At 35.5% G+C, this 26,107-nt stretch overlaps 1 protein-coding gene across 4 annotated transcripts in view; it reads right to left on the bottom strand.

Annotated features, from left to right (window-relative positions):
* The window catches only part of mv (lysosomal-trafficking regulator mauve), a 1,073,830-nt gene that overhangs the window by 993,438 nt on the left and 54,285 nt on the right, over positions 1–26,107 (bottom strand). For all 4 annotated transcript variants that reach the window (XM_090399251.1, XM_090399254.1, XM_090399252.1 and 1 more), the window contains exons 6-7: positions 25,680–25,853; positions 6,877–7,158 (exon numbers count right to left, since the gene is read on the bottom strand). In XM_090399251.1, the coding sequence (XP_090255377.1) occupies positions 6,877–7,158; positions 25,680–25,853 (456 nt within the window). The remainder of the gene's footprint in view (positions 1–6,876; positions 7,159–25,679; positions 25,854–26,107) is intronic.

The following is a 26,107-nucleotide window of genomic DNA, read 5'->3' as shown; positions in this document are numbered from 1 at the left end:
CAAGCCAGCATAAAATCTTATCATGCTGTAACATCATGTTTTTTTGCCCAATTCAACCAAACTGGGCTGCAATTTGGTTGAATATGCCCCAAATTGCAGCCCAATACATGTTCATTCAGTACTTGGTGGATACCTACTAAAGTGGTTTGCAATAAATGAAGGTGAGGATTGGACATTATGTCAGAAGCTTAGTCAGTTTTTCAGTTCCTTAAAGGTTATGTGGAGTTATCCTACCAGTTATCTGTCTTTGATTCTTAAGCAATCCATTGTACACCCATATTAACATAATTTTATGTTATAATTTGTATATTGTATTATTTCACTGTAAACAAAGGAGTAAATTCGATTAATAATACAACAAAAAGACCTATGTACTTTAAAATTCAGAAGCTTAATAGTTCTTTGTTATCATACCCTTATGGTTCATATAACAATTTCTATCTTAAAACGGTATTATCAAAAGAGAAACCCACTGTAAATTGTGGACTAATTGTATAAAAGTTTTACAATGGTTGAACTGCATAATTCAGAAGGTTTGGTAAGTAGATCAAATTCTGGATGACTGACGTTAAGCTCTCATAGCACCCAATAATAAAAAGAGAAATTTAAAAAATGTGGAAATTGTTTTACGTGACTTCCCCATCCCTCCTTAAAAAGTTGCAAACCTATAGCACATTATACAAATAATGAAATCCTTAGCACACTCATTGTACAATGGGTGTGTTAAGGATTTCATTTTCAAGCCACCTCAGACATTCAAATAAAAAAAGGTATTGGTCTCACATAGCCAGAAAAAATCATTTCCCACCTACAGACAATCACAAACATTCATGAAAGTAGTGAGTTTCAAACTCACTTGACCAACCAAGTCATCAAGCATACTTGAAAAGAAAAACTAAGAAAAGTTGTGGAAGAGGATCTTGAAGACAAAGAGTTCAGAATAGTGGGAACATAACATGGATCTATATTTAAGTGTTGTAGATCTTCAAAAGCATGTGACGAAGTGCAAGAAAAAAGGTTCAAAACACTACAATTATATGATGTTAGTTACATGTTACATCAAGCAATATGCAGCCTATATTTATTTGAGTTGTAAGTCAGCAATTAGATATGACAGGCGGTTTGATGAAAAACGAGATGTGAGCTTAGGGTGCACTCTATCTCCAATCTTATTTATAATCTGTATGGATCAAATTATGAAAAAAGTGGCACCAGGCCTGACATTGAAATTGGAGTAATTAATTCATAAATGATGTTTTATGTATAAATAAATCTAGTATAAATTCACAGGGTTACTACACTGAAAAACGTTTGTAATAAATTGGCCATGAAAATCAGCAATTAAAAGCAAAGCTGATGTAAACAGGTAGAAACAATAAAAGTATTAACTGCACCCTGAATGGAGAACCCATGAAACAAGTAAAACATTTCAGCTATTCAGGCATAATGTTTAGTGAAAAAAGATGGCAAACTAAACATGGAAATAGACAACAGAATTAGCTAAGCTGGAATGGTAGGAAGTCAAAAGAATAAAGTTAAAAGGAATTAAAAACAAATTAGTCAAAACACTGCACTAGTTGTATACAAGACAGCATTCAAACCAAATATTTAAATTATGGATCTGAGAGTTGTTTAAATACTCATCATCATCATCAAATTCCTGCCATGTACCCTCAAGGGGTGTACAGGATATGATAATACTACATGAAAAAAATTACATCATTATTAATCTCCTATCTACAATTTTACTCCAAATCAGTCTGTTACTTGTCAAGACTCCAGCATTATCAGATCTTATATTTCTATCATCTAAGGCACTTTGTACCGTATCAATCCGCCTATATCTTGGTCTTCCTCTGGGTCGTTTTGCAGCCAACCTGGCAGAGAACACTTGTTTTGCTAATCTTTCCTCTCCCATTCGGTTTAAGTGACCATACCACCTGAGATTAGTTCTGATAACGCATTCCTGGATGCTGACAATGTCAAGTTCTTTCCTAATATCCTCATTTTTAATATGATATTGTCATTGATGCCATGCCTATAATCTTTCTCAGGACTCTCATATCTATAGTCTCTAGTCTTTGGTCAAGTGTTTTATTTCTGACCCAGCTCTCAGATCCATAAGTTAAAACTGGTTTGAACACTGTCTTGTATACAGCTAATTTAGTGTTCAAACTAATTTCTCTCTTATTCCATATGAATTTATTCAATTGACTTCCCACCATACCAGCTTTGCTGATTCTGTTGTCTATTTCTATATTTAATTTACCATCTTCAGTAAAAATCGTACCTAAATAGCTGAAATGTTTCACTTGTTCCACAGGTTCTCCATTCACAACACAGTAGACATTTTCAATAATTCTGCCTCATTTTCATTGTCTTTTTATTGCTGACCTTCATACCATATCTATTACAACAGCTATTCAATTTAGTCAGAGAATCTTGCAGACTTGTAGCAGATTTATTTAGAAGTATAACATCATCTGCATAAAGCAAAGAGCTGATATTAACATCTCCAATTTTGATATCATGTTTAATACCACTTTCCTTCATAATGTGATCCATATAGATAATGAATAACAGAGGGGATAATGTACATCCTTGTCTCACACCAGATTTAACATTAAACCATCTTCCTGTACTTCCTTCAATTCTAACTGCTGACTTACAACTCAAATAAAGACTAAGTACTGCTTGATATAATGCTCCACTGACACCATATAACTTCAGCGTATTGAATAGCTTCTCTCTTGGCACCTTGTCATATGCCTTTTCCAGATCGACAAAACTTGAATACAGATCTTTGTTATATATTCCCATGCTTTCTCGACTATTTGTCGTAAAGTGAAGATCTGATCCTGACAGTCACTATTTGGCCTGAATCCAGCTTGTTCTTCACCAAGCTTTTCTTCCACAATTCTTCTCAACCGTTTCTCAAGTATACTTGCATAGATCTTGCCAGGAACACTCAGTAGGGAAATACCTCTGTAATTCTCACATTCAGTTTTATTTCCCTTTTTATATATGGGTACTATGGGGCTCTACTCCAATCATCAGGAATTTGTTCCTCTGTCCAGGCTTTCTGAACTATGCAGTACAGCCACTGTAAGACTCTTATACCACCATACTTCAGCATTTCTGGTCGAATATCATCTACTCCTGCTGCCTTTCCACATTTCAAACCTTTGATGGCTTTTTCGACTTCAAGTATGGATATGTATTCCTGACTGCATGCCTGGTCAGTGTTTTTTACCACTGTGCTGTCATCACTGCTTGTTTCATTTAGTAGTTTTTCAAAGTAATTACTCCATACTTCAAGGATATCTTTTTCTCCCGTTTTCATGTCACCTTTATCATCTCTAATTCCTTTTACAGCGCTCTTTCCTCTATTCTTAAGCTTCTTCAACAACCTCCAGAATATTTTGCAACCTTCTTGATATTTATTTTCTATATTCTTGCCAAAGTCCTCCCATGACTTTTGTTTAGCTAGTTTTAAACAGTGTTTAGCATTCTTGCATTTGTCTCTATATTCTCTAAGAGCACAAGCTGACTTATTTGACAGGAACTTTTGGTATGCTTTCTTCTTTTCCTTTACTGCCTCTTTAACTTCCTGTGTCCACCAGGGAGTTCTGATATTTTTATCCTTACAGACAACTTCACCACATGTCTCTCTGGCAGAATCAATCAACGTTTTCTTCAGAGTTTGCCACTGAATCTCCAAGGTTTGATTCCTGTTCTCAAACTCTTTCATTTTTTCTTCAATAATCTTTATGTATTTTAGTCTACAGTTAACATCTGAGAGCTGCTCAACTTTTATTCGCTTTAAAACTTTCTTACATGTTATTCTTTTCAAAGTGAAATTCAATTTTATCCTGCTCAAGACTAAATAGTGATCACTTCCAATTTCAAATCCTCTGTACACTCTGGTGTCCTGCACCAGGGAGAAAACATCACTATCAACAATAACATAGTCAATGAGACTTTTGTTATTCTTAGCCTCTTCTCTCCATGTGAATTTGTGCCCATTTTTATGTTGGAACATGGTGTTAGTAATAACCAGTCCATGTCCTGAGCAGAAATCCAACAGATATTTGCCATTATTATTAGCTTTGCTCTTTTCACCAAATTTTCCCAAAATATTTTTGTATGTCTCACAATCATTTCCTACTCTGCTATTTAGATCCCCAACAAAGACCAACTTTTCCTTTTTCATTGTGTCAGTTGCTTTTTCTAAAGCCTCAAAAAAAAAAATTCCTCCACTTCTAGTAGAACTTTCTGTGGGACCATAGGCACAAATAAGTCTCATTGTCCAGTTTCCCATTCTCATATTTGCCCACATTACTCTACTTGAGACTGACTGCCATTCAAGAAGATTAGCCTCGTATTTTGTGTTGAATACTATGGCTACTCCTTCTTTTCCTTGATTGTCATTGCCTGAATATAACATTTTGTATTTATTGCTCAGAACGATCTCACCAGTTTTGGTCTTTTTTGTTTCAGTCACCCCTATTATGTCGATCTGATACTTATCTAATTCCTCAGCTAGCTCCATTTCTTTGCCATTCAGGCTTCTTACGTTGATAGTACCGATCTTTAACTCTGGTTATGTTGATTTGGGGTTTATTTTCAGATTTTTTCCAGTAGCTGACTTTTCGCTGTTCGCCCTGGTTCCCTGGCAAAAACAACGGGGGCCTTGTTTAACCGGGCGACGTCCCAGCCGGCATGAAATTTTGTCATGTTGTACCATCATTCTATATTTTGGTTTAACCAATAAGAATACAATTTGGTTGGCTAAATCCCAAATTGCCAGTCCATCCTCGTCCATTCAGTATCCAAGTAGATACCCAACAGGGTGCACCACGAGAAGGTGAGGATTGGACATTAGGTCAGAAGCCCTGGTCGGTTCTCCACATTCCTTTAAAGGCCATGTGGAGATCTCCTCTCAGTTATACAGCTTTGACCCTTAAGAACCCCGTTTAAATACTTTATTTAAAAATAAAGTATTTGATCAGAGATTAGAGACCAGTGATGAGAGAGTTCTGGGAAAGATTGTGGGAATGAACAGATGGCATCAATGGCAATATCAGAGTAAAAATGAGGATATTAAGAAATAATACTTGCCAAGGAAGTACATTATTTTTTATTCCTTTCAGAAGTACATAATGCTATTGCATTGAGGGAAGTCAATATCCAGACTAGTTTTGACCTTACCGAGGTGTCAGCTCATTGTTCCTGACTATGAAAATAGTCAGGAACAATGAAAATATCAGCTGTATCCTGCATAGAAAACTATAAAATAAAAGATTTCTAGTATATAGGCATTTTTTTAGTGAAAAAAGTAAACTAAAGATGGAAATAGAAAACACACACAGCAAAACTAGTATGGTAATTGGCAAATGAATAAATTTACATTGAATAAAATATAAGTTAGTCAAAACATTGAACTACTCTTAGTGAAAACTGATTTGACTAACATTAATTTTTAGTGTTTTGACTAAACTAATACAATGTTTAAATTATAGCATAAAATTACTGTACTTTAATTATTTTCATAATGTACTGTACTGTAATAAATAATGAAATATGGGTGTACAGTGAGTCAATAAAAGTGGTCAAACCAATTTTAACTGAGAGCTGAGTTAGAAATAAAATACATAAAGATCTCATATCTGGAGACTACAGATATGAAAATGTTGACAAATTAGAGGCATATATAGATGGCAAAATCATATCAAAAATGAAGATATTAGAAAGTATCTTGATATTGTTAGCATTCAGGAATATTTGAACATAGCTAATTTACTGGAGGTATGGTCAGTTAAACAGAATAAGTGATGGAAGGCATCATAGAAGGAAAAAGACCCCAAGAAGACCAACATCTTGATGAGGAGATACAGTTAGATGTTTCTTAGGAGACCAAAATATAAGATCTGACAATGTTGGAGTTCTGACAGCTAACAGACTAATTCAATGAAAATGGTACACAAGAAGTTAGTGAAAATGTAGCTTTTTTGTAGTACTATTGTAGTATTCTGTACAGTCATTCAGGATCCATATCAGAAGTTCGATGATGAATATCTGAATACTTTTTTGGACAAATGAATCTACTAGGGTGCAAATGCATTTACTTCTATCATTTGTAAATAAACAAAGCAGTGCAATGCAATACACTAGCTATAAATCCATTATTTCACTTTACTTTCAAATAAACACTTAAGCACACTATCCAATGTTCTTTCATAACTATTATATCCCATTCATGACATCTTTCCCATCTTATATCTGAAAACTTGGTTTGTGCGATTCAGTTTATCGCCAAATACTCTATTTGCCCACAGTGCATACTTCCATATTCATTCAAAAGCAATCCATCCTATACATACAGTTCTTTCTGCCATGAAATGGTTTCAAAATATCAACAAATTTCAAGACTTAACATTACCCAACATAAATATTTTTCTCAAATTAGAGTAAAAGTCTTTAGATAGGTACATAAGAAGATTATGCAAAATAATCTTCTTATGTACCTATCATTTTATTATTTTTATGATTTATATTAACACTTGTGCTATTTGTGTTTACTATGAAGTACTGAATGTGTAGCTGGTGTGTGTTTCATAAGTATTCCTGGGAATGATCCTATAATTATGAATGGGACATATAGCTAACTAGCATTAAATAAAGATATAATTTCTTAGAGTGTACAAATTTCTTATAATGTTTGCAACAGAGAGACAGTTGTAATAAAAAGTATAACAGATTATATATATATATATATATATTCTTAACACACATTTGTATTAAGAACATGTGTATTAAGCATATGTATTAGGAACATGTGTATTAAGCATATGTATTAAGAACATATATGCTTACCTTAAACATATAAAGAATTATATCCAAGGTATTTACTGCTGTAAGCTGGCTGATATTAAATGATTGGTAAGGATGACTGTCTCCAACCAAAATCAGTAATAATGAAAAAACAGAACCCAAAACTCCACAATTTGTACTTTCCCATATGGACCAAGATGATAGCAGAGAAGCTAAAATTAGAGGCTTGGTGATCACTGCTTCAGTGTGTGAAACTATAATTGGTTTTTCACCAATGGAATCTAATTCAAACACAGTGGTACTAACACTGGCATTAAGAAATACCTAATAAAAATAAAAGTAAAATGAACTATATTTTAAGATAATAACTAATTTATATAAATTCATAAATTTCACTGTATCTGAAGTTTTTAGAGCAAAACTGCTTTTAAAAATCATACTTATGCATTTCAGATATTTATAACATTACACTGAGATTTTAATGCTGCCTATTAAAAATCAAAGATTTGTATTGAATATCAAAGGCAAATCACTCTCATGGGAAATATTTTACAAAATTATTCTACACAGGAATTAAAACATCATCATCATCATCATCATCAAATTCCTGCCATGTACCCTCAAGGGGTGTACAGGATATGACAGTACTACATGAAAAAATTACATCATTACTAACTTCCTATCTACAATATTCCTCCAAATCAGTCTGTTACTTGTCAAGACTCCAACATTTTCAGATCTTATATTTCTATCGTCTAAGGCACTTTGTACCTTATCAATCCACCTATATCTTGGTCTTCCTCTGGGTCATTTTCCTGCCAACCTGGCAGAGAACACTTGTTTTGCTAATCTTTCCTCTCCCATTCTATTTAAGTGACCATACCACCTGAGATTAGCTCTGCTAACGCATTCCTGGATGCTGACAATGTCAAGTTCTTTCCTAATATCCTCATTTTTAATATGATATTGTCATTGATGCCATGCCTATAATCTTTCTCAGGACTCTCATATCTATAGTCTCTAGTCTTTGGTCAAGTGTTTTATTTCTGACCCAGCTCTCAGATCCATAAGTTAAAACTGGTTTGAACACTGTCTTGTATATACAGCTAATTTAGTATTCCGACTAATTTCTCTCTTATTCCATATAAATTTATTCAAATGACATCCCACCATACCAGCTTTGCTGATTCTGTTGTCTATTTCTATATTTAATTTACCATCTTCGGTAAAAATTGTGCCTAAGTAGCTGAAATGTTTTACTTGTTCCACAGGTTCTCCATTCACAACACAGTTGACATTTTCAATGATTCTGCCTATTTTCATTGTCTTTGTCTTTTTAATGCTGACCTTCATACCATATCTATTACAACAGTTATTCAATTCAGTCAGAGAATCTTGCAGACCAGTGGCGGATTTATTTAGAAGTATAACATCATCCGCATAAAGCGAAGAGCTGACATTAACATCTCCAATTTTGATATCAGGTTTAATACCACTTTCCTTCATAATGTGATCCATATAGATAATGAATAACAGAGGGGATAATGTACATCCTTGTCTCACACCAGATTTAACATTAAACCATCTTCCCGTACTTCCTTCAATTCTAACTGCTGACTTACAACTCAAATAAAGACTAAGTATTGCTTGATATAATGCCCCATTGACACCATATAACTGCAGCGTATTGAATAGCTTCTCTCTTGGCACCTTTATCATCTCTAACTCCTTTTACAGCACTCTTTCCTCCATTCCTAAGCTTCTTCAACAACCTCCAGAATATTCTGCCACCTTCTTGATATTTATTTTCTATATTCTTGCCAAAGTCCTCCCATGACTTTTGTTTAGCTAGTTTTACACACTGTTTAGCTTTCTTACATTTGTCTCTGTATTCTGTAAGAGTAAAAGCTGACTTATTTGCCAGGAACTTTTGATATGCTTTCTTCTTTTCCTTCACTGCCCCTTTAACTTCCTGTGTCCACCAGGGAGTTCTGAATACATTAGAAAGAGTACTGCAATAGTTTTTCTCTCTATAATACCCATCTGTTATCACAACAATTGAGCCTAGAGCCATTTTTGTTCATAAATATATATATATATATATATATATATATATATATATATATATATATATTGTTCTTTAAAATATCGAGAACCTCTTGAATTGGTACGTTTGTAAAGAGAGCCACCACGTAAAGCTCATCATAATATCTGAAGGCTGGAGTTTGAAATTTTTGATTTTCGAGACGAAATCTGTTGAGTTTTTTTTATATGAAGAAGAATTTCCTGTAAAACATTTTAAAGATGAAGCCAGAAACTTTGATAAGCTGTAGGTAGGAGAGTCAATACTATCTACTATTGGTCTCAGTTGGTAGTTTTCCTTGCGGATCTTTGGGAGACCATATAACCTTGGGATGAGTGGATGTAAAGAGCGAGTGGCAAGGCATATGTTTTTTTGGAAGTTCTGTGGCTTTTTGTAAGAGGTTGTTTGTTTTGTTATGTATCTCCCTCGTTGGATCTCTCTCAATTCCCAAGTATGTGTCTCTAATAATGCCAAGATTTTTTCATGGTAATCTGTTTTATTTAGCACTACAATTGCGTTGCCCTTGTCAGCTTGTATGATAATGATGTCTTTGTTGTTCTTAAGACTTTTTATTGCTAACCTTTCGCCAAGGGAGATGTTATCAGATGGAGGTCTTGCATTATTAATTGCAAGTATTGCTTCCATGCGAAGTAAACTGGCATCTGCGGCAAGAAGTAGTGCTGCAGCTTTCTCCATCTTGGTTAAAAACATTTCATTGGGAATAGTTTTAGGCGCAAGGACAAAATTAAGACCTTTTTTAAGAATTTGTTCTTCGTTGTGATTTAGAACATATGATGAATGGTTTATCACTAATTTTTTATTTCTTCCATGAAGATTATTAGGGGTTGGCTGTTCTTGTGTTCTCTTTAGCGAATTAAACTTTCTGATAAGCTTATGTTTGTTTAAGTTTTGAGATGTTAATGCCCGGCGTGTACTTATTTCTTGAACGTGATTCCATGACACGCAGTCTAAAGAGGTTGCTAAATGGTTTTCTAGGGATAATTTTTGAGAAAAGAGAAGAGCTAAATTACGTTTGGTGCCGTTAACCTCTCTACTAAAAGTTCTAGTTTTGCTTTTTGGTAAATTCTGTGTGTTTTTTCACTGGTAATGGCTTCTCTGAATTGTAAGAATTTAGGAATAATAGAAGAGAACTTACAACGTTTCAGGAAGATCAGTCTGTTGATAGCGAGTCCAGTACTCTTAAGGGTCTTCTCATAAGCTTTCGTAGGATGGAAATTATACCCGTCAGAAGGGATATGATAGCAATTTGTAGTATTAACTTGGTACTGGGATATGTTCATATTTATATATACTGACTATAACCGAGACCAGAATAACAATTAAATTTATTCAAAACGCAACGTTTCATTGGATTGTCCGACTCCATCTGATAACATCTCCCTTGGCAAAAGGTTAGCAATAAAAAGTCTTAAGAACAACAAAGACATCATTATCATACAAGCTGACAAGGGCAACGCAACTGTATTGCTAATTATTATTATTATTATTATTATTAAACAAGACCTCATGGAGTCAAAGACTCATCTAGGAGGTCCTTTTATCTCACACACATCTCATCATACCGGGTCTTAAACACATTCAAACTCCTTGCAGACACCACACTCTCAGGCAAGGCATTCCAATCATTCACAACTCTGCACGAAAAAAACCTGCCTCTCACTCCCCTACTCACACCCTCTTTATACAGTTTCCAGGGATGACCTCTGGTTCTCCCCTGATCTCCCACTATTCGCTGTAGAACTTCTCCACCATTGATCCTATAGCAACCCCTTACCAACTTGTAGGTCTCTATCATATCTCCCCTCTTCCTTCTCTCCACTAGTCTCTGCAAATTACATCTTTTCAATCTTTCCTCATACTCGACATTCCAGAGGTCAGAAACTACCTTAGTCAGTCGCCTTTGGACCCTTTCCAACATCTCCTCATCCTTCTGAAAACCAGGTGACCAAATCTGGGCACAATAGTCCATGTGTGGCCTAATCAAAGCCTTATACAATGGAACAAGAATCTCCCTACTTCTACACGTCAGTGTCCTCCTCATCATTCCCATAAGTCTTTGTGTTGTCTTCACAATTTTGGCGATGTGACCCCTAAATTTTAGATCCTTATCCACTATCACTCCCAGATCTCTTATTTCCTCTACTTCCAACAATATATTCTTACCAAGCATAAATTCTGCATCCCATCTTTGTTGTCCAAATTTTAAAACCTTACATTTTGCAACATTGAACTCACACCCCCATTTGCTTGCCCAATCACTCAATTTATTCAAGTCTTCTTGCAAGGCCACAACATCTTCACTACTCTTTATGGTTCTTCCCAACTTTGCATCATCTGCAAACAACTGAATATCTCCATCCAAATCTTCGCCAATATCATTAATATACAAGTTAAATAGTAATGGCCCTAAAACAGATCCCTGAGGCACTCCACTAGTGACTTTCCTTTTCCTGGATATTGCACCCCCATACACAACTTGTTGATACCTATCAGATAGACAGTCTCCAATCCAATGCACTAATCTAATATCCTACCCCATCTGCTCTAGTTTGACTGTCAACTTATCATGAGGCACCCTATCAAAAGCTTTTGCGAAATCCAAGTATATTACTGTGTATCCTTCTCCTCTGTCCAAGGAAGCAGTCACTTTATTGTAATAAGTAAGTAGATTACTAAAACACGACCTCCCTTTAGCAAATCCATGCTGTAAATAAAAATATGTAAATAAAACAGATTACCATGAAAAAATCTTGGCAATATTAGAGACAGATACATACTTGGAAATTGAGAGAGATCCAACAAGGGAGATACATAACAAAACAAACAACCTCTTACAAAAAGCCACAGAACTTCCAAGAAACATACTCCTTGCCGCTCGCTCTTTACATCCACTCATCCCAAGGTTATATGGTCTCCGAAAGATCCACAAGGAAAACTACCCACTGAGACCAATAGTAGATAGTATTGACTCGCCTACCTACAGCTTATCTAAGTTTCTGGCTTCATCTTTAAAATGTTTTACAAGAAATTCTTCTTCATATATCAAAAACTCAACAGATTTCGTCTCGAAAATCAAAAATTTCAAACTCCAGCCTTCAGATATCATGGTGAGTTTTGACGTGGTGGCTCTCTTTACAAACGTACCAATTCAAGAGGTTCTCGATATTTTAAAGAACAAAATTTCAAAAAAGATGTTTTCCATGCTATCACATTACGTTCACTCCGGCTACTTTCAATATGAGAAGAAAATCTACAAACAAAATAAAGGATTGGCAATGGGAAGCCCCCTGTCTCCTATATTAGCTAACATCTTTTTTGAAGATTTTGAACAAAAGGCAATCTCCTCAGCTACTCTTAAACCAAAAATTTAGCTAAGATTTGTAGATGACATATTTCTTATCTGGGACCATGGCACCAATAACCTTCAGTCTTTTTTAAATCATTTAAACAACTTCCACCAAGATATTAAATTAACAATGGAGGTTGAAGAAAATGGATCTCTTCCCTTCCTGGACGTAAGACTTACTAAGTCATCTGATTCTATTAAAATAGAAATCTTTAGAAAATCTACACACACAGATAGATACCTGCATGCGTCCTCACATCACTATCCTGCACAGAAAGTGGGTATCATCTCAACCCTAGCACATCGTGCTAGATCTATACTGTCAAATGATGAAGATCTAAAAAATGAACTACAACATCTACAAAGAACCTTCACAAGTAATGGCTACTCTTCGAAAACTATTAATAAGCATCTATACCACTGCCATCAAAACAACTCAGAAACACAAGACAATCCAAAAGGTTATATCTCCTTATCATATATCAGCTCGCTCTCCCTGAAACTAAGAAGAATTTTAAGAAAGTTCAACATAAAAAACCTGTTTCTCTACACTTCCTAAACTAAGATCGATTTTAAGCAAATACAAACAAGCTCACAATCATTTACAATTCCCAGGAGTGTACAAAATCACGTGTGACTGCAGGAAGCAATACTATGGCCAAACTGAAAACATCCTCCTACGTCTAGAAGAACATCAGAGAGACATTGCCTACAAAAGAACTAGAGCAAGTGCCCTGTCAAGCCAGGTACTGTTTTCAGTAAACACAAATGAAGGCCGTCAACATGAGATAAACTGGACAACAACCTCAAACCTTCATATATGCCATGACGAGGTGGAGTGACGCATAGTCGAGTCTAAGGAAATTGTTATGGACCCTCATCACATAAATAATAACCTCAGCTATAATCTACCGGACTCTTTCAGCTCTGCTATCCGATATTGGCACACGCGTGGAATCAGACGCACGCAGCTACTTAACAACAGAACTTCAACATGGACAGTAGCTACAGTTCAAAGCTAACTGATTTTGTAATAGTCGTTTTATAGTGATACGATGTTTCTTACAGTGTTTACTTGCTTTCTATGTTCCCACGCCTGAAGAAGTCAGACAATCCGATGAAACATGTTGCGTTTTGAATAAATTTAATTGTTATTCTAGTCTCGGTTATAGTCAGTATATATAAATATGAATATATATATACACACACACACACACACACACACACACACACATACACACACACTAAATATATATATACACACACTATCTACCAATAATTGTCCAGACACTTTACAATTGATACCAGCAGGCAAACCCTAATATTGTATATGTCCACCTTTGGCTTTCATCACCTCCTGCACTCTTTAAGGAAGGCTTTCCATCAATGTGCGGCAGACATCAGGTGTAATTTGTCTCCATTCCTCCATCAAAGCAGCACTGAGTTCATCAACAGATTCAGGAGGACATGCTGCACTAGACCTTCTCCAATTTGACCCACAGGTATTCAATGGGGGTTGAGGTAAGGACTCTGCGCAAGCCAGTGTAGTCGTTTAACACCCACCTCTTCATATCATTCCATAACAGCTGCAGCTTTATGGCATAAGGCATTGTCGTCTTGATAGTAACACTGGTCCATTCAATAAAAACTCCAAGTGTAGGCAGCACCTGATTATCAAGAATATCACTGCATATCAAGAATAGTACTGAGCTTCATGAAACCAGGGACAATGACCAGTGGTCCCACTCCAAACCAGCTGAATGCACCCCACAATATTACTGCTCCACCGCCAAACTTTATTGCGGGTACAACACAGTGTGGTAACAAGCATTCACCAGGCTACACCCACACCTTGCCATCACACAGGAAACAGGTGAACCTTGATCCATCACTCCAGAGGAACATTTTTCCGCTGATCAATTGTCCAGTTCACATGCTCTTTGCACTAGGCCAGATGAGCAACCTTGTTCAATGTTGTGATGTTTGGCTTGTGTGCTGCTGCTCTTCCTTTCAATCCCAGTAAATGGAGTTCTTTTCGTACATTATTAGCTGCTTTTTGCATGCCACCCATTTTAAAACCCTTCTGTCCCTGTCAGTCATTTAGGGCAGCTGCTCTGGTTGTTTTCCTGCACTAGTGATGCCAGAACATCTCCATTTCTTGATTACATTGCCAACCGTCAATTTTGGATGCTCCAGATGAGCAGCAATGGCACATATGGACAGACCACCAATGTGACAGTCCACGATGACACCTCTCTTGAAGTCATTGAGTTCATGTCATGTTGCCATAATTCCTATATTCAACTGCCATGATGAAATACTGTTTCCTACTATCTGTACTCTGGTTGTTATGTTATTAACAAACATGGAATGTTCCATAACTTCAAATAACAGGGGGTGTCCAGACAATTATTGGTAGACAGTGTATGTACTACAGATATCATTTTGTTTTTATTGAATTTTGTGATTAAAATGTCCTAACTGGAAACAAAATTTTCATTTAATAGTCTTATTGTCATAAACATTAGACATTATGAAAACAGAATCTATAAGGAAGTGCATGTCAGCAGCATTGAAAGCTCCAGCATGAAGATCAGGTTTTGCTCTGGATTTTTCTCAGTGGATATGTCAAAACTATTTCATTTATCATTATTTTCCACAAGCCTTTACATCAAAAATGTAAAGGTAAAGGTTTGTGAAAGGTAATGGTAAATGAAAAGAAGGAAAGAATTAATGTGTGTGAGCCGTGTGATGATAGGCTTGGGCATTTCAGAAAGAGGGCTAGTGTGTCTAGGAGTAAAACTGATGAAAGTGAATAGTGAAATAAAGCACGTGGATGATTAGGCTGGATATCTACAGAAGAGAATGGCTGATATGAGACAGAGGAAGATATGAAGCTAGATATGATGCAAGCATCAAAAGATAATCGTATCCCATCATATAGGGATTCATTTAATAAAGGAATTCTGATTAACAAGGTTCATAAAACTTGTTTTACTCCAACCAAAATCAGTAATAATGAAAAAACAGAACTCAAAACTCGACAATTTGTACTTTTCCATATGGACCCAAAATGAAAGCAGAGAAGCTAAAATTGAAGACTTGGAAAAGGCATCATCAGAATTATTAGTGTTACTAGAGCTTCATTGTGGGCACAAATGACTTGGATAGTTGGTTGGTTGGTTGATCAGAAGTTTATTGGCATATGGACAATAAATGTCACATTGCCAAACCAAAAGGTATTGCTCTTTATTGTTACAAGATAACAATAAGGAGCAATAGAGATAGATTAGTAAAAAGCAAATGTTAAAAACTAATCAAATATGGTTGCATGCAATTTGTCTGAGTCTGATAAATCTACCTGAGTATACATGGCTCAGTCAGTGAGGTAAAAAATTCATTCCTTTCTCAAGTGAAGTGCTGACACTCCACCAGAACAAGAAATAAAAATAGGTAAGGTGATTGTGACCTATGCAGAGCCTATTTAAGAACAACTTAGGAATTCTGATTAACAAGGTTCATAAAACTTGTTTTACTCCAACCAAAATCAGTAATAATGAAAAAACAGAACTCAAAACTTCTCTTCTGTTTCTCTGTTGGCTTGATTACCAATACTTTCAGGCTTAATTTCATGCAGTTTATTTATCAGTGCTTCCTGACATGGTGACTACAACTGAGTTATTAACTTTGATCTTATAAACAGTCTGAAGGATGCATACAGGACTAACAAACAGTAACTGCAGTATCATTTCCCTTAATTCCAATCTGGTTGAAAATCCAGCACAGCTGAATATCAAAATTAATGACCTTCATTTTGTACAACAATTATAGAACTTTGCAAAACATTAGATGTGGCCTATAAAGAACTCAATGAGTCTGTATAAATTATACACTTTTGGTAGCAGTGTTCTTTTATAAGCACACCTGCAAGCTGAAATGCATGCAACTCTGCTATATAATTGCTGCAATTGAGTAGGAGCTGACTGGATATGAAAAGTAATAAAATACAGCAGTACAGCCAACAGACGGCTCAGATCCTGAACCCTCAGAATAAACAGCAGGAAGGAAACTGGAGTATTATGCTCTATGTACATCAAAAAGCTGCATGCAGATGATGAAGTGCAAAATTTCCTTAGTTGCAAAATGAAAGGATGCAAAATAGAGAGCAAATCTGACATACAGGAATGCTCTTATGTTTGGTGCAATAATATTGTCAAGATTCATGCCAATAGCTTGAATAATCTCTTTAAAACACATACAAGGGATGCATGGCATTCGATATATCTGATATTCCGAAGGTAGAAAAAAATTATTAGCCCATGTGGGTACCTTGAAAAAGACTCTTTTTTTAGGACATAGGTAAGAGAAAACTGTTTCAGTCTCAGTGACAGAATAGGTTCTTTCTCCAAGACATAAACATTTTGAATGAGCAATGCACAAAAAACACCAGCAGCTATTTGTATTCCCTGATGAAGAACAGCATCCAACCATCACAAGCTACTCTCCTTGTAGAGCCGTACATCTGAGACCCACAGTCCAGCTTTGAACATGTAGGTGCACAATAAAGATGAAGCAATGAAGATCAATCTGCACTATATTCAGTATAGGACAGCATGCGAAAGAAATTCAATGCTCTTTCACAATTCAAAGTTGATGAATGTGTGCAAGAAATGTGACCTTTCTCTGTCAATGATGAGGAAATGAAGGAAGTGTACACAAAAACTGCTTTCTGCTGAAAGCCATACATTATTAAGAGCCCATAAAGAGAGACAAATATTGATTGTTAAAGTTGTCTTTCAATTACTATCATGTTATATGAGTGACTGTAAATAGTGAAGCCATCAACATATAGAGCACTGCCTACAGTGGAAGGAAGCTTTCAGTGATTCAAATTAACTTTGACAGTGAAGAATGTCACACTGAAGACCACCACTAGGAAAAACTCTCTTCTTTGTGAAATAGCTAAGATAGAATATTTCCCACTTAAAGTTGGAAGATTTGACCAGACAATGTTTTAATAACTACAGAAGATGCTCTGTGAGACCTAGGTTATAGAGGTCCTTTAATATACCATATCTCCAGGCTGTATCATAAGCTTTTTTCTGTGTCAAAGAAAACTGAAACCAAATGTTCTTGTTTCGACAATGTGTTTCTAATACATGTTTCTAAATTGAACAAATGGTCCACTGTAGGGACCACAAACAGTTTATTACAGTGGATAATTTGCTTTAATAACTTTCTTTTACATAGAATTGTACTTAAAGGATCTTTGGTTGGGACTTTTCAGTATTCTGGAATTTTCTTATAGTGGTGTTGTATAGTGTATGTTGACTGTGTTATGATTTTAAACTATTTTGTCTTGATAAAAATGAATACCTTGTTTTAATTCCACATAAATGCAGAATTGATTGCGTTCGTACAGCAGAATTCCTCGCAAATCTGCAGGAACAGGTGTTGAAGAACCCTGGCATTGGAATTCGGGCTTTGTTCGTGGAGTTGCTAACTGTAGTCAAGCCCTGGATAACAAGGGTAGCCAATGGTAGGCCATATGTATGGCAGCAGGATTCGGCCCCTTGCCACACCTCTGGGAAAAGTCAAAAATGGTTGTCTGAAAATTTCTACGACTTCACCAGTCCAAATGTTTGGCCTCCAAACTCCCCAGACCTTAACCCCATGGATTATTTTGTATGGGGCGCAGTTGAAAAAGACACCAATCGCACTTCCAGTAATACAAAAGCCCAGTTAATGGATAAATTAAAACAGTTTTTGCGGCCCTTCCCAGGGAGACTGTAGCATCAGCTTGTTCGAGGTTCCGAAGCAGAATTGAAGCTGTGATCGATGCTAATGGTGGTTATTTTGAGTAAATCTTGTTGATAGTATTGTAATTAACTCTGCCTGTAATGTTTTTTTGTCAATTCATTAAATTTAATAGATACAAAGAAGATTTTCTTTTTCCTTACGAAACTGTCAAATTTATCCCGAACACCCTGTATAAATAAAACTTGCCAAGAAATAATAGTCCTGTTTAGACCCATAATGCATAGCATTATACATGTCTGAGAGGGAGGGAGGGAGGGGAGTGCTTTGCATTATGGCACACTAAGGCAAATGATGTCATCATTAATTGCCTTAGCATCCCAGCTGTCAAGTTTCTTCACAACAATTAGCATACTAAGTATCCAGTCCATTAAAATTCTTTATGTGCAAACTTTGACTTACTCTTGGATAAAGGATTAAACAAGAATATGATTTCTTGGCAGTTTAATTTATCCAAAAGTTTAGTGAAAGATCTCTCCAAGAATGTAAGTGAATGCTGCTGGGTCAACACTTGTTCCTCTATTACATTCAGGGATCAAAAGTGGACAAATAGTACATGTACCCTTATTTTTCTGGATTTTATCCTAGACCTTCTTACTGTTAGTCACTCTTGTTATACAAGATGTGCAATACATCCAGGATTCCTTTTAACTGTGACATTGAAAGTATCTTGCTCCAGCTCAGGTACATTTGAAAGTAATGCTGTTTGTTGATATGGGAAAGATACTCTAAGCTTTGTTCTGAGCTTCCTTGGCTGTTGTGCAATCAGTGTTTTCCATTATGGTTTAGAGAAGGGGTCGGCAAACTTTTTAGACCACTGATCCCTTCATGGAATCCTTGTTCACTCATCGACCCTTCCATCATGTTAAATAAATGAATAAATGTTATCAATAATAAATTTCTCAATTTAAAAATAATAATTCCTTCACCCTTTTACTTCATTACTGCTTCTCAATAAGAAATATTTAAAGAAATTTAATGAAACTACTTAAAGAAATTTATAAAGAACATTAAAAATTTAAACTCCTTTTGGCCCTAGACATTTATCGACCCCTTAGATAACCACATTGACCACTAGGGGTCGATATCGACCACTTTGCCAACCCTGGTTTAGAGAAAAGTCAAAACTAATAAGACTTTAGAAACTGAATTCTACTAAAGAAGAGAAGATCAGCCAATCAGCAGCTCAATTCTCCATCATGATGCCATTGTAAAAATAATCATAATTTAATAAATAACCATAATCAAAAATAATCACCATCATCATCCTTTTCAAAGATTTAGGCCTAGAGTGGCCTATTCTGGCCTTAGAAGTTATCCTTGAAGTTCTTTAGAGGACATCCTGATGTCCTCTAAAGAACATCCTAATGGTTTGTAATTTAAGGCTTGTTTTGGTAATCTTTCTGTTTTCATTCTTTCATCATCCATTTATGTTTATATTTTAAAATTTTTTCTATTACTTATTTCTGGCTTAATTCTTTCATAATTTCTTCATTTCTTTTCTGATCCAATAAATTATATTTTCAAATTTTTCTCATAAACTTCATTTCAGCTATAATTAATCTTCATTTGTCTTTTTGCTTTATTGTCCAGACTTCACTTGCATACAACAGGACTGGTAGGGCTAATATATACACTATACTTTCAAATATATTGTATACTTACAATATATTTGAAAGTTTAAATTATAAAATTTAAACTTCCAAATTTTGAACTAGGTTAGGTTTAAATATAGAGTTAATTACACTGGCTAATTTTTAACCATAATCATAATTCTAATCATAATTCATAATCATAATTTACAATTACAAATCTTTTTACAATTGTTTCTCTATTCTAATATTTCACTAGTTTTGGTTTCGTAACATGTATATCGGCACTTGCAATGTGCCTGTTATTAATATATTATTGAAAAAATTATTATTATTATTACATGACACCTCCAAGGAGTCCAAAGGCTCATCGAGGGAGGAAACCTACTCTACAACTCTCTGTCTCCACCACTCAATCTACCAACTACAGCAAACCACATCATCTACACCTGCCATCTACTATCCACCACCACCACCACCAGTATTTTCACAGACAATCACAAACATCCATGCCCACAGCAGGATTTGAACCTGCAACCTTTTGGTTGGAGAGCAGATATGCTAACTACTTGGCCAACCATAACAGCAAAATGAAATGTAAAACATTTGAAATTGATGCACTTACTAGATTCTGATAGTTTGTAATATATTTTAATCTTCTTTATTGTAATATAAAATTGTTAAGTGTTGAGACATTTGTTAATGGAATGTTTTGTGAAGACATTCCATTTGCATTAATGAGACAACATGTCAGCCATTATACATAACTTCTCACTTGCAATTTACATGAAGTTTGCATACTTGCTGAGGAGTTTGATGGGTGATATTGACAGCTGACAGAGAGAGTTTGGTATCTGGGGGATGGAGGGAAAAAAGTAGAGAGAGCTAATGGAAAACTGAGAATGGCAAATGGAGAATTTTTTTTCTTAGTAAGTTTTTAAGTTTTATGTGACAGTCGGAAGAATATTTGTATTAATTTGTATGTTTGTATTAATTGAAGATTCCGAATAGGAATTGTAGAACTGTTAGCCTTTAAACAGGAGGAGTTGAGACTGTCAAGAAGTATTTTGTAAATAAAAGAAGATATTGCAGTTGACATTCTAATTGAATGTTCAAGGAAACGCTGAATGGAAAGTTTCATCTTCTGTCTTAAGGACACTGGATTACTATGGAAAAAGCAAATGGTGAAATTTGAAACTGTCAAGTTGCTTAACATGAAGAGCTCCACTTAGATATGTTGTTTATTAAGTAGTAGAATAAACTTTTTTGGTAGATGTGATTAACTATATGTCAAACAATCCAATGATAGAATAAGTCAGAGAATGATTGATTTTAATATTTTTGGATAAGAAAATCTCTAAAGTGTAGGTTTATTTCAGAAGGCCTTGGATCCAGTTACTTTTATAGTTATTTATGTAATTTTATTTAAAATTTATACATTGTTTTAGTTTCATTAAATGTATATTTGTTTTATTTGATCTCGAGTCAATTTTCCAGATTCTAAAAGAAATAGTTAAAGGTCATTGCACCAATCGAAACTGAACCCTTGTGTGATTAATAAACACTCAGAGTATAAAAACAATCTTTACAGAGATAAAGTAAATGAAAAATAAAAACACCATGATGTGGTACAAGGTTGACCCATAAAATAAGTGGTTGTCATTAGGAAGTGATCACTCCCAAACAACTTGTCATCAATTTGTCCCTTACCAGAGGTAAGTGACAAATAAGTAAATAAGTAACAAATAAAAAAAAAATGGTAAGGGAAAGGGTAGGTTAGCAGAGAGTTAAGTGAATGGCAGTGAATGTTTGGATAGGCATATGGAAGAAAACATTCTTCCTCTGCTCAAGAGGAAGAAATTATGACTGTCGATGGATAAGAGCATGGATAAGGACCGCCAAGTTTTTGTGGTCTGTCAGTGGTTGTAAGGTTGTATTTCCTTAGGATTTTTGTTCATTTTTTGGATGTGTCCCAGATATATAGAATGGTGACAGATCTTGAATAATAACTGCTCAGAAGGAGGGGGGGGTGCAGTTACAGGGTTTTTATATTTTGGGGGGATTGTAGCCATTACTAATTAAGTTATGAGAATATAGTCAAGTTCAGTGGTTAGGTACTCCTATTAGTACTGATTAATTTTGCCCTGTTATATAGGGTTTTTATAAAACTAATATTATTGGGATGGGGAGGAGGTGGGAGACTGCTGGTGATTTTATTTAACGTATATATAGGTTTTCTGTAAATAGAAAATGCCAGGGATTCATCAGTCTAGCATGTAACCGGAGTGTCTAGGAATGGCAGACTTGTTATTTTCATTTTCTAGGGTAAACTGGATCCTAGAGTGAAGGGGCAGTTTCATGCACCCAAATTTGTTGAGGTTTATAAAGTCTCTCAGGGTTTAAGATTTGTTAAGGAAATGTTGAGCATATCCAAGCCATGTGGCCAAATGGAGAAAGCATGATCTGCATAGCATAGTCAGACAGTGGGTTTATAAGAAGTTGGGCAGGCATGGAGAAAGTGAAGAACCCTTGGCTATCCCCTCTGTCTGTAGAATATTTTCCTTGCCAAATGAAAAAGCCTGAGTTCATAGTGAACTGAAACATGGTTGAGATATCAGGAGGAAATATGGCTTGAATGAGGTCTAGGATGTCATTGAGTGAGACATTAGTGAATAAATAGGAGACATCAAAACTTCCATTATGTTTTGGAGTGTTAAGTTTTCTATATTGGCTTTAAAGTGGGCTGAGTTTTTTTATGTGTGAAGTGTGTTGCCAGTATACTGTATGAGCACATTGGCTAAATGTATGGATAATTTGTATGTGGGTGAATCAATGCCATCGACAATGGGATGTAATAGTAAATTTTGTTTATGGATTTTTGGTAGTCCACATATCCAGGAGGATCTAGAGTTATACAGTTTTAGTTTGTCTGTAACTTCCACAGGACAAATGGTGACCTTAAGGAGTGTTCTGTGCTGTGCATTGGTGTGATCAAAGTCTACAGGAAGGTAGGTAAAGCAATCTTGAAGTAAGGAGGTAAGCTTATCTGTATAATCTAATTGGTTTAAAATAACAGTGGCATTTCCCTTATCCACACTGATAATTACTATTCTGTTGTTTTGAATTTCTTGCAGAGTTTCAAATTGTTTACTTGAGAGGTTGCTTTCTTGGTGGTTTACCATGAGTGACTACACTGGCTACATCCAGTCTGATGTTGTTGGCAAAATGGCTGGGAAGACTGAGGTTACCTCATTCTACATACATCATTATTTCTTCTGCAAGAATTTTTTTAGGTGCAAGTGAGTAGTTACAGATACATACATGTGTACTAATTGCACCAATTACTGATAAATTAAGAAGGATGATAAGGTAGTTGAGGCTTGAAAGCCGAGTTTTTTAAGTTGCCAAAAGGTGTGCCACCTTTTGGCAACTTAAATACTAGTGCACTTGTATATGCAGAGAGCCTTTGTCAAAATAACCGGTGTTTCAATTTCACACAATTTGGGATATTATCCTAGCAGCGTTTCAAAAAGGCTAATCTATTCAGTTATTTTGATATCTTCAACTTCTTCTTAAAGCATTGACGGGCCCTGCAAGCAATGGAATCTCCAAGGAAAATGGTAATTCTAGGCAGGCTTATACATTGATTACTCATAACTATTATTTTTCAAGAAATAACATATATTAAAATATTAATTATAATAACTTCAATTAATACTTTCCTATATTTCGGCAATGTTATATAGTCATCATCAGGAATCACAAAAAGAATGATATGTGCATGCAGGACCTAGAATGCTAAATTTGGGGGATCTTGGCTCTTGGGCTCAAGATCTGATCACGAGTGATCAGATCCACACACACACACACACACACACACAGGTAGATACATTCACCAGCAGTCAGTCCCCCCCCCCCCCGAACATGAGATTATAAAATCCCTATATAACATTGCCAGCAAAGGTTGGTTGATTGGTAGAACCTCTGCTACTAATGGCTCACGCAAAAAGTTAAGCAAGTTTTAGCATGGTTAGTAGTTGGATGGATTCAATCGTTCGATGCTATTGGCACACTCTCCCTCGATGAGTCTTTGGACTCCTGGAGGTGTCACATAATAATAATAATAATAACATGGCAAAATTAATCAGCACTAACAGCAGTGCCCTAACTACTGAACTTGACCATATTCTCAACCCTTTCTTAGCCAATAGCTACAATCCTACAGAAAATAAAAAAAAAATATTAAACCCTGTAACCAAAACCCCTCCCTACAATTCCCCGTCCGAGTAAAGATTACTCAAAATCTATCACCATTCCATATATCCAGGATACATTTGAAAAATTAACAAAAATACTAAGGAAATACAACCTTACAACCACTTACAGACCACATAAAAAACTGGCATCCCTTATCTGCTCCACCAAAGACCACCCACGTTCCACATAGATCTACCAGGCCCCTTGCAGTTGCAAACTGTCCTGCTATGGGCCAAACAGGCAAGGCAGCCAATAACAGAATTTCTTACAGCCAATTAGGACTTAATGAACATGCTTTGGACACACACCACAGGATATGCTTCAAGAAGGGCACACTATTGCACCACTGTGAATACAAATATAAGATACTATTTCCTCAAATCTGCCATAGCCCTGAGAAACTTTCCAAACCTCAGCAAATCTAGGTGCATGAGACTGCCCCAAATTTGGGAAGTACTCATCCTCAGATCTTCAGCCCAATGGCCAAGACAGCCCAATCTAGCTAACTAGTTGGGGGGGGGGGGGGCAGTATTAGACCTCTACACCCAACTTTTGGTTGCCTTTCTTCAGCTTTGTTTGCCCAGTGTTAGTGACTGCATGGAGATAGCATTGTCTTTGTGATCCCTGATGATAGCAATGCAACAGTGCCAAAATATAGGAAAGCATTAAAGTTATTATAATTAATATTTTAGTATACTTTATTTCCTAAAAAATAATAGTTATGATGTATAAATAGAAAGTTTTTTCTTAATGAATTAAGAAATTCCCTTAATATCTTTAGAAATTATTCCCACTATGAAACTGCTATTATGCTACTTGATGAACAGTTTTAAGAAATAGTGGTGTATTATTCTTTGGCCTGTGTTTTATTTTCTATCGGTTTCTTTTTGGACAGAGAATATAAAACACAAGCCAATTATAATTATTCAACTCATTTATTTCAATCAATATACTCTCCCTCAACTTCAATACAGCATTTGGCACAGTCAATCAATTCATTAAATGTGTTTTTTTATATATCGGTTTTTGGGATACTGTTGAGGGTCGTGGTTACTGCCGCTTGAATGTTTTCAATGGTGTCATATCGCTTTCCTTTCATCGGAAATGAAGTCAGGGGAAGAGAAAAAAGTCACAGGGTACTAAATCAAGTGAATATGGCAAGTGCTCCAACACACAAACTTGGTTTTTGCTCAAAAACTGTCTCACAATGTTCGGACGATAAGATGCCGCATTATCGTGGAAAAAGTGATCAGCTGCCTGCAATTTCATAGCCAACCATCATATTCTTAACTAATCCCAAAGAACAAGTGAAAAATCCACCATTACAGATGTTATTTTATATTTGTTTAGCAGCAAAGTTATGACTTTTCTTTTATTTATTGATCATGTTTCTTTTAGGGAAAAAAGTTGTGTTGTCTCCCCCCCCCCCCTTCCCACCCAGCAACGAATTTTGTGTTTCTGATGAGGAACAACTGAGAGCACTTGAGCTGTGGTAAAAAATTTCCATGGTCTCATTTGCATGAAGAACATGAATTTCTTTGCCACAGCAAAAGTGTATCACAGGTAAATATTGTTATTGGTGGCTCCAAAATGTAGAAACGAAACAATCTGAAGTCCTCATTTTCTACTTTTTTGAATATTAGTCAACTTACTGTATTTCCTAAAATAAGCTACTGCATTATGAGTAATATCGTTTTAAGTAAAAAGAAAAATCATTAATAAATTTCACCTGCAACATATGATATCCTGTAATACATTTCTTGCTTTCCAAAATTCTTGTTACTAAACTTAGTCCATCCATTTCAAAAAACTGAGTAACATAGCTATAGTCTTTTCTAAGTAGTTGGAACAATAATTCTAAAGCAGCAGCCTGGGTTTCTGCATTGTCACTGTTGTCAACAACCTAATAAGGGAAAGATTAGGTCAATTAAATTAATGCTTAAATATTATTAAAATTGAAGCAAAAAAGATCATATATCCATCATTCATAGTCAGCCAGTTAACAGATTTGTTTCATGCTGTTTCACTGAAATCTAAAAATGCAATTTCTTTTTCTCTTTTTTCGTTTCTCAACTTTGCAGGTTGAGAAAAAAGATGAAACTGCATCAAGAATTTTTTTTTTTAATTTGTATTTGCATCCCTAAATGTTAAGCTAGA

Source organism: Typopeltis vanoorti, chromosome 10 (assembly GCF_054136105.1).
Source record: "Typopeltis vanoorti isolate ZY-2024b chromosome 10, IOZ_Tvanoo_1.0, whole genome shotgun sequence".
Lineage (NCBI taxonomy): Eukaryota > Metazoa > Arthropoda > Arachnida > Uropygi > Thelyphonidae > Typopeltis > Typopeltis vanoorti.
The sequence above is the reverse complement of the archived record's forward strand: the minus strand, read 5'-3'. Positions and strand labels throughout refer to the sequence as shown.